The sequence below is a fragment of the Chanodichthys erythropterus genome, chromosome 13 (genome assembly GCF_024489055.1).
Source record: "Chanodichthys erythropterus isolate Z2021 chromosome 13, ASM2448905v1, whole genome shotgun sequence".
Taxonomy (NCBI): Eukaryota; Metazoa; Chordata; class Actinopteri; order Cypriniformes; family Xenocyprididae; genus Chanodichthys; species Chanodichthys erythropterus.
This window is the reverse complement of record NC_090233.1, coordinates 43,817,090-43,835,828: the sequence shown is the minus strand read 5'-3', so window position 1 is coordinate 43,835,828 and position 18,739 is coordinate 43,817,090. Positions and strand designations below refer to the sequence as shown.

At 39.4% G+C, this 18,739-nt stretch overlaps 1 protein-coding gene across 5 annotated transcripts in view; it reads left to right on the top strand.

The window, feature by feature from the left end:
* ssbp2a (single stranded DNA binding protein 2a) overlaps window positions 1–18,739 on the top strand; it is a 49,728-nt gene that overhangs the window by 11,997 nt on the left and 18,992 nt on the right. For 4 of the 5 annotated variants that reach the window (XM_067405562.1, XM_067405563.1, XM_067405565.1 and 1 more), the window contains exons 2-4: window positions 8,805–8,877; window positions 13,658–13,719; window positions 14,510–14,594. In XM_067405562.1, the coding sequence (XP_067261663.1) occupies window positions 8,805–8,877; window positions 13,658–13,719; window positions 14,510–14,594 (220 nt within the window). Of the gene's footprint in view, window positions 1–8,804; window positions 8,878–9,882; window positions 10,004–13,657; window positions 13,720–14,509; window positions 14,595–18,739 lie in introns of those variants that run through there. The other variant, XM_067405566.1, reaches the window with a different exon arrangement.

Here is an 18,739-nt window from a genome sequence, read left to right as displayed (position 1 = left end):
TGCGACCCTCGTGCAGTCTCCCCTCCGCCTCTTTTAATTCCGGCCGTGGGAGAAATGCTCTGTGTTGCAGCTGGGCCCACACATGTTGCGCCCAAACAAAATGCCGTTTTCACAGCGAACACTATTTTACTTCCTCTAAGAGAGAGCAAATTTCCTCTTCCACCTCCCCCTACCCGGCGGCCTGCCATCCGACATCATTCAACCCCTTGTCACTCGGGCCAAGGCCTGGCAGGCCATCCCCTACATGTCAAGCTGGATCCTTGGGATCATAACGCAGGGCTACTCGCTCCAGTTTGCACGACAGCCCCCTCGCTTCGGCAGGGTGCTTCAAACCTTGGTGAACTCGGACGACGCTCTCGTCCTCCGGGCCGAGGTCATGACTTTACTAAAGAAAGGGGCTATAGAAATAATTCCCCTTTCAGAGAGCGAGTCAGGCTTTTACAGCTGTTACTTTCTGGTCCCCAAGAAGGATGGCGGCCTCAGGCCCTTCCTAGATCTCAGACTTTTGAATCGCTCCCTCATGAGACGAAGTTCAAAATGCTGACGCTGAAGCAGATCCTCGCACAGATTTGTCACGGACTGGTTCTGCTCGCTGGATCTGAAAGATGCATATTTTCACATCCAGATAGCCCCCCCATCACAGACGATTCTTGAGATTCGCATTCGAGGGGGTAGCATGCGAATATACGTTCCTGCCCTTCGGGCTGTCTCTGGCTCCTCGCATTTTACCAAGTGCATGAACACAGCGCTTTCCCCTCTGAGACAGATGGGAATCCGGGTTCTGAATTACCTCGACGATTGGCTCATTTTGGCCCATTCGCGAGTCGAGCTGGAACACCACAGATCCGTGCTCCTCAGCCATCTTCAATGCCTGGGTCTCAGGGTCAACCTAGCCAAGAGGTCGCTGCTCCCCAGCCAACACATTTAGTTTCTGGGGGCAGTTTTCGACTCATGACGGCGGTGGTCTTGCCAGAGCGTGCCCTGGCAATACAGCAGCTTGCGGCTTCCATCAAGAACAAAGCCTATCTTCCTCTGATGCTCTTCCAGAGGATCTTAGGGCTGATGGCTTCCGCCTCCCCAGTTCTGCAGCTCGGCCTTTCTTCGGATGCGGCCACTGCAGTTCTGGCTGAAGTTCTGGGTCCCTCCACATGCCTGGCAGCACGGCTGCTTGTGTCTCAAGGTCAATCGGGCCTGTCTTTCAGCCCTGAAACCTTGGGTGAACCCTGCTTGGTTCAGTCTTGGGGTACCTCTACAGGCGGTGTCACGAAGGACGGTGCTCTCGACGGATGCATCCAACTCAGGTTGGGGGACTCTGTGCGAGGGCAGACCAGCCTTCGGCTCGTGGTCCCACGAAGAGAGCCATCTCCATATCAACTGCCTCAAAATGTTGGCAGTGATGAAAGCCCTGCAGGCGTTTCAGGTTCACTTGGCGGGACGCCACGTCCTAGTCCAATCGGACAGCATGACTGTGGTATCATACATAAATCACCAGGGCGGTCTTTCGTCCAGCCACCTATGCGCTCTGGCGAAACGTCTTCTGGAGTGGGCACTGCCAAGGCTTCAGTCGCTCAGGGCAAGACCAACCTGGGTGCAGATATGCTATCACGGAGCAACGTCCCCTCAGACGAGTGGATGCTCCATCCCCAGACGGTTCTCAAGATTGGGGAGTTCTTCGGGAGAGCAGAGGTAGACCTCTTCGCCTCAGAAGACAACTCTCACAGCCCAACATATTTTTCAAAGGAAGTCGATGCGCTGGCCCACACCTGGCCCAGCACACTCCTTTACGCATTTCCACCGATCGCACTGATTCCGCAGGTCATCAGGCGAGTCAGGGAAGACAGACACAGAGTCCTTCTAGTGGCCCCGCTCTGGAGGAGCCAGACTTGGTCCTCAGAGCTGTTCAGGCTCTCCACGAAGGCCCCGTGGCCCATTCCCCTGAGACAGGATCTCCTCCTCGCCACGAGACGCCTCTACGCCCAGAAATGGTCGGTCTTTGTTGATTGGTGTTCCACACGCAACATAAACCCCGTGGAGTGTGACATATCCCCGATACTGTCTTTCCTCGCAGCGTTTCAGGCTCCTATCGCTGGCCAGTCAGTGGGTCGAAACAACCTTGTGGTACACTTCTTAAGGGGTTCTAGGCGATTAAATCCTCCTCATCCCCTTACTGTTCCCACTTGAGACCTTTCTTTGGTCCTTAGGGCTCTTAAAGGAAACCCCTTTGAGCCGCTGAGTTCAGCTGACCTCAGGCCTCTAACCCTCAAAACCGCTCTGCTGCTTGCTCTAGCATCGGTCAAGCGTGTTTGCGACTTGCAGAACCTCTCTGTGAGCCCTGCGTGCCTCGAATTTGGGCCTAATGACTCTAAGGTCCTCTGGAGTCTGAGGCTGATTTGGGGCTTGGAGAAGTTTTGACATGCCCTGACATTTGTGCTTTTTTTCAGTTGTTCATAAACATATTAATGGAAAAAGTGTCATTACACTGTATTCAGCACAAACTAGGCTACAATAATATGTGAGGAACATGTATGCACATGTTTGTGTTTTTGAAGGAATAACATTTATGCGTGGTTATTGAAAAAACAAAAAAACTAAAGTCACTGAAATAAGGCCAAAAAAAGTGTAGTAAATCTGTGTCCACAAGACTTTAGGGTATTGGAGGTTATAGACTAGAGTTTTTGCTTCAAAATTATGTAAAAATTATGCTGCCTATTCCTTCATATAAAACAATTTTTGTAAGACACTTTTTTCCAAGAAACACAGTATGCGAGGAGGCGTGAATCACCACTGAAAATGGGCCATTCTCACCTGAGAAGACAAAAGAATTGGATAGTAATGAGCTGAAATGACTTGCATATTAATGAGGCATTTCAGTCAGGTAGGCTGTGAAAAAAACCTTCTGTGATGTCTCAAGCTCATCATTCTATATGAAACATACAGAAAAATATTATTACAATATAAAGTAATGGTTTCATATTATACTTTAAAATATAATGTATTTCTGTGATGCAAAGAGTCTGAATATAGGCTTTTAGTTTAAAAGCATGCACATTTGGAGAAATATTGGATTCTCATATGTTAATGTCAATTTTCTATACAGAGCAGTTATTTTTATTTAATATTCACTGTCATTACTATGAGCGCTGGTGTTTTCAATTCATCCTTGAAGTCGGAGGGCGCTCTGTGCATTCTATTCCATGAATGGAGTTTCCAATACATACTGCAGCCGGAGGGCGCTAAAGAAACAAAAACTCATCTAAAATTCATCTATAGAAGAAAAGAAAACCGGAACTAACTGCATGTCTTCTAGAGCTTGCTAACCATGACTTTTACATCCAGATAAACACTTTTCAAGACAATAAATACACGATTGAGACGATGAATGCATGTATTGCCTCTGAATTTGCCTCTGAATAGCGCTGGCTCCGTGGGTGTGGCCGCATTAGCGGATAATGAGCTGAATCACAGACTTCTGACATGGCTCTCTTTTCATACAGATTACATAAACACAGAAGGTTTGTTTTCGATTTGACTTACATGATTTAAAACCTGACATCTTAACGTTTTTTTAGACATAAGTGTAATTTTTCTGTGATTAGTATTCACTAAGTTACAGTTAATTTTCTGAGAACTATCAGATTGGACTTCGTTCAGAGGGAGAGGAGAAATCACGCATCATGTTAGTTTTCTTTATTTTACAAAAAGCACAACATTGTGTTTTTACTCTGAGTGTATACAAATAAAAGAAGATATTCTATAGTTTCAATTGATATATTACTTATGTGTCTATGACAAAAAATGACGGAGTATTTTAAGTCTGTTTTGCTGCAATGTGAAAAAAAACCTGCAAAATTAACCTTCAGACCTCAGAGTGTTAATCTCTGTTACTCCTCCTTGGGCATCGAATGCCCCATAGGAGTTAGGGCCCATTCCACTAGAGGAATGGCTCCCTCCTGGGCCTGGTCTAATGGAGTTTCCATTAAAGACATCTGTGAGGCGGCCGGCTGGTCCTCGCCGTCCACTTTTGTCAGATTCTATCATCTGGACGTTCCGACCTTACAAGCTCGGGTCCTCTCGTTGTAATTAGGCGGCCTCTTCGAGCCCCGCCTCACCCCAACTCAGGAGTTATCTCCTCTTGTAGTGTAACAAGGGTTAACGATGGCTTTGGCCTTCTTACTTGCTCTCTTGGTCCCCACTCGGTGTCCAAAACAAGTTATGTCATTCCCTACCGTGGCACGGCGCGGTTGAATTCGTTCCCCATACGCAGTACGAGTGAAGTATCGAAAGGGAACGTACTCGGTTACTAACGTAACCTCGGTTCCCTGAGATACGGAACGAGTACTGCGTTACTTGCCATGCCACGAGGCTGCGGCTTCAGTGTCGTCGCTTCAGTCGATTGGCCTGAATTCCTATGGCGAAACGCCTGCTTATATAGCCCTTTACCCCGCCCATTTCTGCCGGAAAGTTTGTGCACTTTCTCGCCATAGGTCGCGCAGCTATGCCGCGCCGTCATTGGTTCAACAACTTGTCTATGAGTGAACCAATGACGGTGCAGTTACACTGCGTTATTGAAAAAGGCTTCAGTAATGGGGAAAAAGGGAGACTTTTCCCCATACGCAGTACTCGTTCCGTATCTCAGGGAACCGAGGTTACGTTAGTAACCGAGTACGTTTCATTTACCTCACACCGCCTCACACACAATCGCGCGGGCGCACGCACGCTGAAGCCATAGTCTATGGCTGAAGCACATGTTTTCGTCCTCTGTCGCCTCACTATATGAACGCACAAATTCATCTCCAGAGCTGCTCTGAAAGTCACTTCATCAGCATTTAACCGCTTCGTTTGAGAAAACTCCCGTCATAAACACAGAGAAACTCAAAGCTCTAGGCAAACCGTCAAAATAAAAGTTCGATTTAACTTGATAGAAACATATTACTGTTGTACAGAAGAATTTAGATAAATTAGTTTAACAATAAATTATTAAAATATATTTTTAAACAGTAATCTCAGTGTTTCTTCCATGTTTTAATTTTAACAGTAAAGCTGTTGTGCAGTACATTGTTTGACAAAAAAGTTTAATTTCATTATTAAAAGACAAATTAAATGGTATGCGTTCATTTGATTGCCAGAAAAAATTTAAATACACAACAGAACTTCTGAACAAAAAAAATTCATAAAAATATATTTTTTAATTAATTAATATTGTTGTTTTTAAGAATTCAGTTAATTAGACATGCTTTTTGATTACTAAAATTTAATTTAACCATTAAAATGGAGTCAAAAAATAAATAAAACGGAAAAAAATGGAATCCAGAAAAATTAAAATGGAAAAAACGTTATTTGGGAAAAAATAAAACTGATTTTATAGGGCCCTAGTTACCTTAAGCTAGTGATTACAGTTTATGAAGTTAAAGATATTTTTCTTACAAAAATGGATCAGATCGCTTCACTCAGAAGGCCTTTATTAACCCCCTGGAGCCGTATGGATTACTCTTATGATGGATGGATGCGCTTTTAAGGGCTTCAAAAAATGGCACCATTCCCATTAAAAAGCTGTGAAGAGCCAGCCCAGGATATTTTTTAATATATCTCTGATTGTGTTTGGCTGAAAGAAGAAAGTCATATACACCTGGATGGCTTGAGGGTGAGTAAATTATGTGATAATTTGTATTTTTGTATGTAATTTTGGGTGAATTAAATCTTCAATGTGAATCTTGTGCTCATTAATTATTTTATCTAGGGTTTACGTAATTGATTAATTGGTTATTTGTATTTATTTCTCTTTATATTACATATTTTGTTGTTGTTACTTTTATTCTTTATTTTTAATTTTAGATTGTTTGTTGGTTAGTTGTTATATTTCTTTGGCCTGTACTAAAAGCTTAAGCAGGGAAAAGTTTATTTATAAATAAATAAACAAATAAATGAAACAAAATTCCTTTTTTCATTAATTCAGCTTAAAGAACAACGGAAATATTTTCTATATTTATATGTGGGTCAGCATTGTCTTATTGGTAGTGTTTAAGGCAGGCATCATTATTATTGTCCATATTGGATTTAAACTTCATCAACTTGACTGCAAGACATGAATAATAGCTCAAATTGTGTGGCTTGTTGAAGTGCTGTTATTTTTTTAAAAGGTGCCATAGAATTGAAAATTGAATTTACCTCGGCATAGTTGAATAACAAGAGTTCAGTACATAGAAATGACATACAGTGAGTCTCAAACACCATTGTTTCCTCCTTCTTATATAAATCTCATTTGTTTAAAAGACCTCTGAAGAACAGGCGAATCTCAACATAACACCGACTGTGATGCAACAGTCAGGATCATTAATATGTACACCCCCAATATTTGCATATGCCAGCTCATGTTCAAGGCATTAGACAAGGGCAGGACGTCTGGAGCTGCACAGCTGAATCATCAGACTAAGTAAGCAAGCAAGAACAATAGCAAAAAATGGCAGATGGAGCAATATAACTGACATGATCCATGATATTTTTAAAGTTACGGCACCTTTTAAATCTACTTACACCTGTCTAAGTCATATTCGCCAAGCATATGATGAAACAAAGTGGAAAACATCTTTGAGGGAAGAGGACTTTTTGACTATAAAGCAGTAAGCAGCTACTTAGCAACTATACCCAGAAGAATCACCAAGCAATGCCTTAGCTACAATTCAGAACACCAAAACAACCAATAGCAGTACCCTAGCAATCATCCACAAAACCCTATAGACCTTATGTGCCAGAGAAACAAGTGTACAGCCATCTTTAGAAATTTGTCTTTGAAATTCTGTTTTTGCAACAGTTCTGTATTTCTATGCTCTATGCTATTCTACTGCTGTCGAAGAGTAAATAGCAGGTGGATTTACTTTTTGAAGAGTTAACAAAAGTTATTATGAGCATTGAAATCAATGAGATGTCAGTAGACTGGGAAGATTTTAAAATGACCAGTTCATTGATAAATCTGTAAGATCTTATATTTATGCTATGTGGAAATACAAACTGGAAGACAGAACACAACGAGCCCAGCGCTGAAAAGGGGTGGGGCTACATAAGGTTTATAGCAGGAAAATATAAAAATCTCATCTGTGAAGTATGTCTGTGCACAATATCTTTTATTCTTAAGCTCTTGAAACTTTTCCCTTCCAGCTTGAAGTTTTTGGATTTTGCTCATTTGGAGAAAAGGAGAGGACTGCTGGAAAGATCCTCTGTCTCTTTTCTATTCTTCATCATTAGATTATGAAAGTTTGCTGACAATCTCAGGAGAATTGATTCTCAGGAGCTCAGGACCCCCCGTCTTTCCTCCAACCTCCAAATCTCCTCCCTCAATCTTGCTTGTGTTTGATCTTGGTTTGCCAATGTTCCTAAACTCTGCTGTCATTATTCCACTTCAGTACTTTCTTCTCTTGTACAAACACTGTCTTATACATTTTATTGAATGCTCTACATATATTTTTTATTTTTGTTTTTTTGGGAGCGTATGCACATTCTCTGAACATTTGGAGGTCGTTCGGTGCATCAAGTGTTATGTCTGCAGAAACAAGCAGGAGAGGGAATACGTCTGCATGCATGTGAAATATAATTAGATTTGACTGTGCCTGAAATGATAAAATTTAATAGGATGCCGCTGGACTCTGCTGACTCAGGTTCACTCACACATTCATAGAGGACACTAAAAAAATTCTATATGAAAATCCTCCATACAATGAACTTTCTCCAATACAAAAAATAACCAAATGTTATCGCAGAGATATGGAACTCTTAAAACATCCATGGCAGACTGTAAAACTGAAGAGTAATGGAGGACTGAACTCTTTGTGAACTCAGAGTTTGTCTTGATTATGATCTACAAACTAGGACTTGAGTTGCCTTATTAAATTTACATATGGGTTGCTTTCGGGATGCAAAAAATGGCAATGACAGATGACAAAAAAGCACCATAACAACTATCATTAGTCCTTATAACTACATTCTTCAGAAGTCATATGATAGCTTTTTGTGAGTGAAATCAAAGTCATTATTCACTAAAAATCTTTCCCTCTGCTGTTACTCTCAAATCTCATTTGTGCAATATTGAAAATGCACATACAGTGTTGAAAATTTTCATATTTGGTGAAATAATTTCAGTCTTTCAGTGTTTTTTCTCACAGAAACCTCTCATATGGCTTCAGGTGACTTGAAATTATATTGCACGGGTACTTTTATGTTATCTTTGGAGGTTAAATGGTCACCATTCACTTTCACTGTATGACAAAAGCAGTATTAACACACTGTAAACCTGAATAAGTTGGGTTAATTCAAAAAAATTTAGGTAATCGGTTATATCATTTTTTTTTTTTTTTTGAGTTATGATGTTCCCAATTTTAAGTAAGCAGAACTATCAAATAGTTTGTAGTACTCATGCATGTTATTTGCTCCTCTATTGAAGTACTAGATTAGCTGACTCATAGATTTTGATAGCAATTAACATTTTGTTCATTAACCTTTTATTTTGAGTTCTTTCAAATCAATTCTGCTTAACATCTCCTTTTTTGTCTCACGAAAGAGTCAGTTATACTGATTTGGAACAATATGAATTGGAGTAAATCATGACTGATTTTTTATTTTTGGCTGAACTATCAAGTTAAGTTTGTTATTTTAGAGAGGGCATGATAATTATTTCTCATAAACTGAACAATTGAGTTTTAATTAACCATTGGAACAGGACCTAAGATAAAGACATTGTGAAGGATCGTATACAGTATGACATGATGCTTTAAAGTAGGTTTCCTCAATATCCTCTTAATGTTCTGTCTCTGCAGGTTAGCTCTCTATGTGTATGAATATCTGCTACATGTGGGAGCTCAGAAATCAGCACAGACCTTCCTGTCGGAGGTAAGTCAACCAATATATTTTTATTTTTTGCATTTTCACTAAGCTCTCTACTGTAAATAAGGTGATCAGTTTAAGATGATGTGCTTCTTTGGAGATAATATTTACAGTTAGGCTTACAATACCAGTAAATGGCTCCTATGGAACCCTCACTGTTCTCTGATCCCAGCTTATTTTAATTACACTGGATACAAAGCCACACTGGCATGAGATACTGGGCAAACTGTTACATCTTAATACATAGAGATACAGCGGGGGTCTGTAAGCTTATTTACACAGATTCTCATAAGGACTGAGCGTTCACTTGCTCTGCTCTCTAAATTAACTTTGTTTATCTTCAGCATGAAGGTTTAGTTAGAAATAGCTGGTTTTGAAAGGCCCTTGGATGACCCGAAACAAAGAATGGACATTTTGAGACCTGTTTGCATTGCAGCCACAATTCATCAGACAGTTTTAAATCTCTTCTGAAGGGTCTGTAACAGAGACACTCAATGTTAATGGCTTGTCATCCTCTCCAACTGTGTTTGGGAAAGAGATGTTTATATCTCAGCTCACTTACTGATGACATGATCACTGACAAGATACAATTGAAGAGTAAAAGTAAATGCAGATGCAGACGAGTGTTGTAGCTTGAGTCAAGTAAATATTTGCGAATGACAGCGGATCAGATAAATACTGGAACGGAACAAAGGGAGAGGAGGGAAAACAGAATGAGACTGGCACAATCACAGAGGTAAAAACACAAAGGCTGGCCCACCGCTCAGACGTGAACATCAGCAAGCCAGACACTGCTGTCGTGACTCAGTCCAGCCTCTATGACTAAGCCAACCGCCCCGTTCATTGTGGCCGGTTTCCTTTGCGACTCCTGTCTTTTGCCACCCTGCTCATGTAACCAGTTCCCGCTGGACTTGAACCCAAAAATAGCCGTGGCTCTCACAGCAATGTATTGAGATAATGTTGGGCACACCCGTGTTGTTTATGCCAGCTGTCGTCAGCGCTTTAATGTCTGTAAACCCATCTCACATGGTCAGTGACTAAAACTGATGATCTCATTGAGATGGATGCAGTTTTCTGTTCCTGTTTAGTCTTTTGAGAAAGAGTTAAGGATGAGAACTGAGAAGAATGTGCGGTAGGTTTAAACCTAAAGTATGCTTTAAATGACTTTTTTATTTATGCCACAATAAATAGTTTATTATAATACTTTTTTTATAATTATTATAATTCTGAATTATTACAATAACAATTACGTGAAGAAAAATTTTGTAGGTAAAAACTGTTAAAGGTAAATGCACAAGCTTGATGCAATAACATTAATTACATTAGTTTTATAGTAAATGTCATATGTTTAACTTACACTGCTTGGCCAAAAAAAAAAAAAAGTCGCTGTTTGGATTTTAATAGGCAAATACTTAAGAATCTATGAATGGATCATTATTACAGTGTTTATTATGTTTCTAGCATGTTATATGTTTGGCGACGGTTCTTTGAACCCCTAAAGATGGAGTGTGTAGCTTTTTATTTCTTAAACAACCATGTATTAAGATGTATCATAGCCATATTGCAGTATGACAATGTCAAGATTCACTAGGGTTAAAATTGTGAAAGAACGGTTCAGAGAGCTTGAAGAATCATTTTCACACATGAATTGGCACCTCTGAGTCCAGACCTTAAATTCATTGAAAGTCTTTGGGATGTGCTGGAGGAGACTTTACAGAGTGCTCATCTCTTGCATTGTCAATACAAGATCTTGACCAAAAATTGATGCACCTCTTGATGGAAATAACATCACAACACTTATTTCCATCAAGAGGTACATTGTTTTTTGGTCAAGATCTTGTATTGACAATGCAAGAGGTGAACACTCTGTAAAGTCTCCTCCAGCACATCCCAAAAACTTACACTGAGGTTAAGGTCAGAGCCAATTCATGTGTGAAAATTATTCTTCATGCTCCCTCCCAACAATTCTTTCACAATTTGAGAATGATGAGAACTAAAACAATCAGTAGCCATAGAAACAAACAGAGAGACAACGGAGAACTGAACTGAACTAATTGACCCTTCGCTAAGCCACGCCCGAAAACCGTCACAGGTCAATCGTGGTTTAGCAACCGTTACTAGGCGCGGGAGGTCTGTCAAGCTTTCGAGCGAGGGAACATGCCGAAGCGTTGTGCTTATGGATTGTGTTAACCTGATACCCGGTATCCTAAAAGTTTGGACGGGGTGGTTGAATTTTTTTCCCTTCCCGAAACATAAAACCCAAGGGGAGAAATGCCAGTGTTGTGACAATTTTTGCTACCCTGTCAGATTTTGCTATCTCCCATTGAAACAGTTGTTAACGTTAGCAAAATCTGACAAAATCAGATTGTGCTTCCAGCATGATGGTTTATGGCTTTATTAACATATACACCTACTTAACATTAAACCTACCCTTACAATAATGCAGATACAGTAATTTTGTGTTATTTATCATGACAACAATGATGTAATATTGATGTATGCATATGCAGTAAGCCCTGGTAGGAAAATCTGACGGCTAGGTTAGCTAGCTAGCTAACTCAGCACATCATTGCTTGGAAAGAATGACAGTTCTTTGTTCATAATTCATATATTTGGACGTGAAATAAAATGATTAAGGGCAAGACAGAGTTACGTTTGCCTGGCCTGCTAAAAATATAAGCCTTTAAGCTACATTTGAAAACAGTTTTGTATAAAAGACGCATGCTCTTTTACACATTGTTCTCTTAAGTTATTAGTAAAAGTAACTATAACAAACAGGTTAGCTTAGGATAATGAAGATGTGCTGGTTATATCCAATGTCCTGGCAGTGGGGTTTCTATGTTCCACTGTGTTGAGTTTCTTTGCTGCTCTTTTGAATTTAGGCTACTACAAACAATGGTGACGGAAGCTGAGCGGAGTTGCTGTTGATCATGTTGGAGTTGATTGATGTTGAAAAACAGTTTTAGTGAAATTACTAAAACTAAAATGCAGAAATGAGAGAAGGTGTCGGAGGAGATAGTATGTATAACCCGTGAACTGGTTGAGGCAGAAGGAGGGTGAATTTTCTGCGCTTGTCCGACCAGAACATGCCAGAAATGCTACCAACCCAACTAATCACAGATCTCGCAGTCTGCATCGTCGCAATGTGTAGTTACATTTTTTGTGAGGTGCGCGCACAAATTGGGCTTAAGTCACAGACTTGCGACTTGAGTCAGACTTCAAGGATTAGTTCACTTTCAAATTAAAATTTCCTGATAATTTACTCACCCTCATGTCATCCAAAATGTCCATGTCTTTCTTTGTTCAGTTGAAAATAAATTAAGGTTTTTGATGAAAACATTCCAGGATTTTTCTCCATATAGTGGACGTCAGTGGACTCCAAATGGTTGAAGGTCAAAATTACAGTTTCGGTGCAGCTTCAAAGGGATCTATACTTTAACAATAAACGCTCATCTTGAACTAGCTCTCTTATTCTTCTTTGAATTTGAATTCCAGCAGTGTAGATGCTGCTAAGTGTATTACTGCCCTCCACAGGTCAAAGTTTGAACTAAATTGTCATATACAATATGCTAGTGCAATTATATAACAATTAGTTCAAACTTTGACCTGTGGAGGGCAGTAATACACTTAGCAGTGACTACACTGCCAGAATTCTAATAGAGAAGAAGAAGAAGAGAGCTAGTTCAAGGTGAGCATTTATGGTTAAAAGTGTATCATTTTTTATTTCTTTTTAGAAAATGATTGTTTCTCTAGATAAGACCTTTATTTCTCATCTGGGATCGTGTAGAACCCTTTGAAGCTGCACTGAAACTGTAATTTTGACCTTCAACCGTTCGGAGTCCACTGAAGTTCACCAAATGGAGAAAATTACAGGAATGTTTTTATCAAAAACCTTAATTTCTTTTCGACTGAAGAAAGAAAGACATAAACATCTTGGATGACATGAGGGTGAGTAAATTATCATGAAATTTTAATTTGAAAGTGAACTAATCCTTTAAGTCAAGTCCAGTCCCCTACCTCTGGTTGTTGCCATCTCCAGTAGTTTGTTGTTGTTGCTGTATCTCATTCAGTATTTCTTTTCTGATTGTGAAAAAATTAAACTATGCAGTATTGCCAACTTGTGGATAAATTAATTAGTGCAAAAAAACCTGAAGGTGAACATTGCATGTGCGGTTAGACAAATCTGACTGTACATGTACAGTACACACATACTATGCTGACGATGAAATGTACGCATACCCTTGTATACATGTAAAAACCAGAGTATACTTTTGGCTATAGTGGCTTAATAACTGACCTTTGCTAAGCCCAGCCTGTTAGTGACCAGTCCTACCTTAGCAAAATAGCCATCTACTGTATTATCGGACAACATTTTGCTCTAATTATAAGCCTATGGAAGTCCTGTGTACTTGGAAAGTCCACTATTTTCCAGAAGTTATACAACAATATAATAAAACGTTGCCACTTCTTTGAAAATGTCCAATTCCTTCCACTGGCATGGTCTGCCAAGTTAACAACCAAGGAGAATGGAGCTTAGCAAAGTGTCAATTGTTTAACTAAAATGAATAATGATTGAAGTCAGACTGAGTCACATTGAGACTGTTTAAAACAGATGCCAAGTTACAGTTTTATCTCTCAAATTTATTCTGGGCACCATGTTTGACTCAAAGTTCAGCTCTCCATGGCAGAATTCGCCCTTAATTATGTTTAAATCACAAAGGGAGCACAGGTCGACTTGTCACCGAATCTTTATAACTCTTCCTTTGTTCTCTGTTTAACTCGGCAGATCCGATGGGAGAAGAACATAACATTAGGAGAGCCGCCAGGGTTCTTGCACTCATGGTGGTGGTAAGAAAATCTGTTTAGCACTGTTTAAATGGGATTAGTGTCTGTAATTTCATGGGATCTCTAGTTGATTCTGAGGTGGAGTGTTTATATTCTGACTGTGGGCATTATGGAGATCAAAACCTACCAAAATATACAAAAAAAATATGTTGTATAATAACTATATAATAATATTACAGTATACAATATAATAATTAAGGGAAGGAATATTTAAAGTAAGGATGATGGCTGTTCTGTGCAGTTTGTGATCAGACTCTCTTTAATGTTTATTTCTCAGTACTAGACATCAGTATTTTTTTTATTTTACTTAGAATTGTGATAGAATGGTTTGATATGGAAGAAAAGATATTTTAAAAGAACAGCATTTATTTGAAATAGAAATCTTTTGTTGCACTATAAATGTCTTTAGTGTCATTTTTGATCAATTTAATTAATCTTTACTGACTAAATTAATTTCTTTAAAATACCAAGATGCCAAGTTTCAAATAAAAATCTTACTGACCCCAAAGTTTTGAATGGTACTGTAAATCACAGACATTCTCATCCAGATGGAATTAGCTGGAAAGTTAGCTGAACAGTATATGCTTTGTAATTTATACCAATGTTGTGCAAGAAAACAGACATATTTGATTCTGACAGGATAAAAAAATCTCAAAGTACATCTGTGAAACAAACATTTCCTCAGGGGAAACTAGTGCCATCCAAATAGGGCTTTAATTAACTGAGGAGAGTAATTCATTCTCAGACTGCAGTATTAGTCTTTTTATATTATATTGTGCATCTTTTATCGCAGTGTTTTCTGGGACCTCTACTGTGCTGCTCCTGAGAGGAGAGAAACTTGTGAGCACTCAAGTGAAGCCAAAGCTTTTCATGACTATGTGAGTAAAAATACTTGTTCATTTGCAATGAGGATAAACATGATTTTGCCATAACCATGTTTTTATTGGCTGCTGCTAACCACTAATAAACCAATTAATACATTTCACTGTTTTGTACTATAAACAAAAAACAGTAGGAATCCATTGACCTATAGAACAGCACAGAGTTACAGCTGGTCCCTGAGAAGCCTTGCAGGATAATTGTGAGTGAGTGTACAGCTCATAGAAGGAGAGGTAAGGTGAACAGGAGGGGAATGAAAAGCGGGAAGGATGATAAATTGGTGGTCCATGCTGGAGGCATTAGCAATGATGTCATACATTTGCGGTCATCTTGGCTAGATGGAGGAGGACACGTTGACCTCTGTTCTGAAACAGAGAAATAGAAAGAGCAATGGGGAAGAATATGAAGTGTGATTAGATTAAAGGCTTGTCTACAAGAAATAATGATGCATTTGGGTTATTTTAAAATCTGCATAATAGCCTCATTGTTCCTCTAATAACTTGATTAAAACCACATTGACTCCACCTACAAGTCAGGTGCCTGTTTATCTGCCACAATTTATGTAGACCTCAGGACCACAATCACCAAGATTAACTGCTGACCAGCCACAGCTCATTACAGTAAAAGCCTCCACTTTTAGTTCATGTGTCAATCATTGGAAGTGCCACACTGATTCTCATTCATGCATGAAATTTTAAAGACATGTCGTTGAATCATAAAAATCTGTTAAAGTGAGTTATGGCTACATTAGTCATATTTCCAGAGGTGTTTTCATCTTAAACACACACACACACACACACACCCACACACACACACACACACACACACACACACACACAGAGATATATATATACAGTGGGTACGGAAAGTATTCAGACCCCCTTATATTTTTCACTCTTTGTTATATTGCAGCCATTTGCTAAAATCATTTAAGTTCATTGTTTTTTCCTCATTAATGTACACACAGCACCCCATATTGGCAGAAAAACACAGAATTGTTGAAATTTTTGCAGATTTATTAAAAAAGAAAAACTGAAATATCACATGGTCCTAAGTATTCAGACCCTTTGCTCAGTATTTAGTAGAAGCACCCTTTTGATCTAATACAGCCATGAGTCTTTTTGGGAAAGATGCAACAAGTTTTTCCCACCTGGATTTGGGGATCCTCTGCCATTCCTCCTTGCAGATCCTCTCCAGTTCTGTCAGGTTGGATGGTAAACGTTGGTGGACAGCCATTTTTAGGTCTCTCCAGAGATGCTCAATTTCGGTTTAAGTCAGGGCTCTGGCTGGGCCATTCAAGAACAGTCACGGAGTTGTTGTGAAGCCACTCCTTCGTTATTTTAGCTGTGTGCTTAGGGTCATTGTCTTGTTGGAAGGTAAACCTTCGGCCCAGTCTGAGGTCCTGAGCACTCTGGAGAAGGTTTTCGTCCAGGATATCCCTGTACTTGGCCGCATTCATCTTTCCCTTGATTGCAACCAGTTGTCCTGTCCCTGCAGCTGAAAAACACCCCCACAGCATGATGCTGCCACCACCATCCTTCACTGTTGGGACTGTATTGGACAGGTGATGAGCAGTGCCTGGTTTTCTCCACACATACCGCCTAGAATTAAGGCCAAAAAGTTCTATCTTGGTCTCATCAGACCAGAGAATCTTATTTCTCACCATCTTGGAGTCCTTCAGGTGTTTTTTTAGCAAACTCCAATCCGGGCTTTCATGTGTCTTGCACTGAGGAGAGGTTTCCGTCGGGCTACTCTGCCATAAAGCCCCTACTGGTCGAGGGCTGCAGTGATGGTTGACTTTCTACAACTTTCTCCCATCTCCCGACTGCATCTCTGGAGCTCAGCCACAGTGATCTTTAGGTTCTTCTTTACCTCTCTCACCAAGGCTCTTCTCCCCCAATAGCTCAGTTTTGCTGGACGGCCAGCTCTAGGACGGGTCCTGGTCATCCCAAACGTCTTCCATTTAAGGATTATGGAGGCCACTGTGCTCTTAGGAACCTTAAGTGCAGCAGAAAGGCAGTTCCTTTGACCTCATGATTCTCATTTGCTCTGACATGCACTGTGAGCTGTAAGGTCTTATATAGACAGGTGTGTGGCCTTCCTAATCCTTTCCAGTGTAATCAAACACAGCTGGACTCAAATGAAGGTGTAGAACCATTTCAAGGATGATCAGAAGAAATGGACAGCACCTGAGTTAAATATATCAGTGTCACAGGGTCTGAATACTTAGGACCATGTGATATTTCAGTTTTTCTTTTTTAATAAATCTGCAAAAATGTCAACAATTCTGTGTTTTTCTGTCAATATGGGGTGCTGTGTGTACATTAATAAAGAAAAAAAATAACTTAAATGATTTTAGCTGCAATATAAAAAAAATTAAGGGGGTCTGAATACTTTCTGTACCCACTATATACATACGTATACATATGTGTATATATATATAAAATGATTATACAGTAATGATTTTACATAACACAAATTGTAATATTCTCACCTAATATACAAATACAAAATGCAATGTAACTAAATCCTGATGAATGATCCAGTGACTCAACCCGCATTGATTTCCATTGTTTAACTGCCATTTTTAGTGTGGAAATATTGTCTGCTGCGCTGTAAGTGCTTTTCAAATTATTCTCTCCTACCTAAACAAGCACATTCCATTTCCCTGGCAATCATAAACACACTCTATTTTTACTCACTCACCCTCATTGTGTGTGGCCCCCCCAACAAACAAAAGAAAAAAGAAAAGAAAAAACAGCAGACAATGACTGGTACTTTTTTGTAGCCTTTCTGTCGTTTTACACAAATGGAATGAATCCTGAAACTCTGGAGATCAGTTTGATTTTTGTCAGTGTTATTTTTACCTAGTAGGTCTACACTTTGCATGCCCCTGAGTGTTGGAGTTGCTCCAACACTCAGCTTTCAGAGCCACCTGTCAGTAGAGAAATAGTTCATCTATTAGTTTCAATGAAAATAGTCTTACATCTTAGGTTTTTGAATAAATGACACACAATTTTATCATTGCATTATTGCAAATCGTAAAACATAACATGAAGATGAATCTTCAGTCTGGTGACTCTACTGGACTATTTTCAGTCTACTTTTTTTTTTTTTTTTATGTTTCCTGTATTTGTTTCTATAATTGATATTCATTGTTGCCAGTGCTTAAATATATTTTAAGAGTCAGCATAATTTTTTACCCTTTAAATGAACAATCTTAATGCTCTTCTCGATTGAGTAAATCAAATCATTACACAACAGTTAGTGAAAACTGTTTAGGCAAAGTACACACTAAACCGTGTTCTAATACTTACAACACATTCTGGTTAAACATTCATGCAACAGTTGTGTCCAGTCATGCAATCTCAGCCTGAGTTGCAAATCATAAGTAACAGATCTGCTACACTGCTGAATATTGCTGCTGCTGTTGCTGCAGAACAAGTATGGACTTGCTACTGCTAATAGATACACAGACACACTGCTGTGAACATATAAGATATGCTGCTGCTGCATGAATAGACATACATGAATCCCATAGCAGATCTAGGCAGATGTAGCTGGGGGAGGTGGAGGGATTCAGAAGAACTCTGAAAGCGCTGGACTAGCTTACAGCAAACAATGCACCAGGACCTATCTAGAGTTTCATGACTCAACTAGATATTTTTTACTGTCAACCTGGAAACTGAAAATACAATTTGGCAAATTACTTCATGAGGAACTACCCATTTTGATTGGGATTGAATATACTAAAACATAAATTGTGGGATGTAGGGTTTTTTTTTTGTTTTTTTTGTTTACTCTTTTCCCTTTAATTAACAAAGCTGTTGTATAGAATTGCAAAATATTATACACTACAATATCCCTCTATGTTATTCCTGACAATCTATAGAGCTTTAGTAAATACTGAATATAATGGAATTTGTAGATATGTAGGTTAGCTAAAATTACTAGCGATTTGATTATTCAGCACCATTTAATAAATCAGCAAATCCTGAGCAAATCCTGTGTCGAGTTCTGATAAGCTTTTAACATATTGTCTTTACATGCACATCCTTAATATTCCCTATTGATGTTCTCCTGTATGGCTTAGGGCTAGACTCATCTGCACTTTCATTTTCTTTGTGTTCGCACAGAGTAGAAC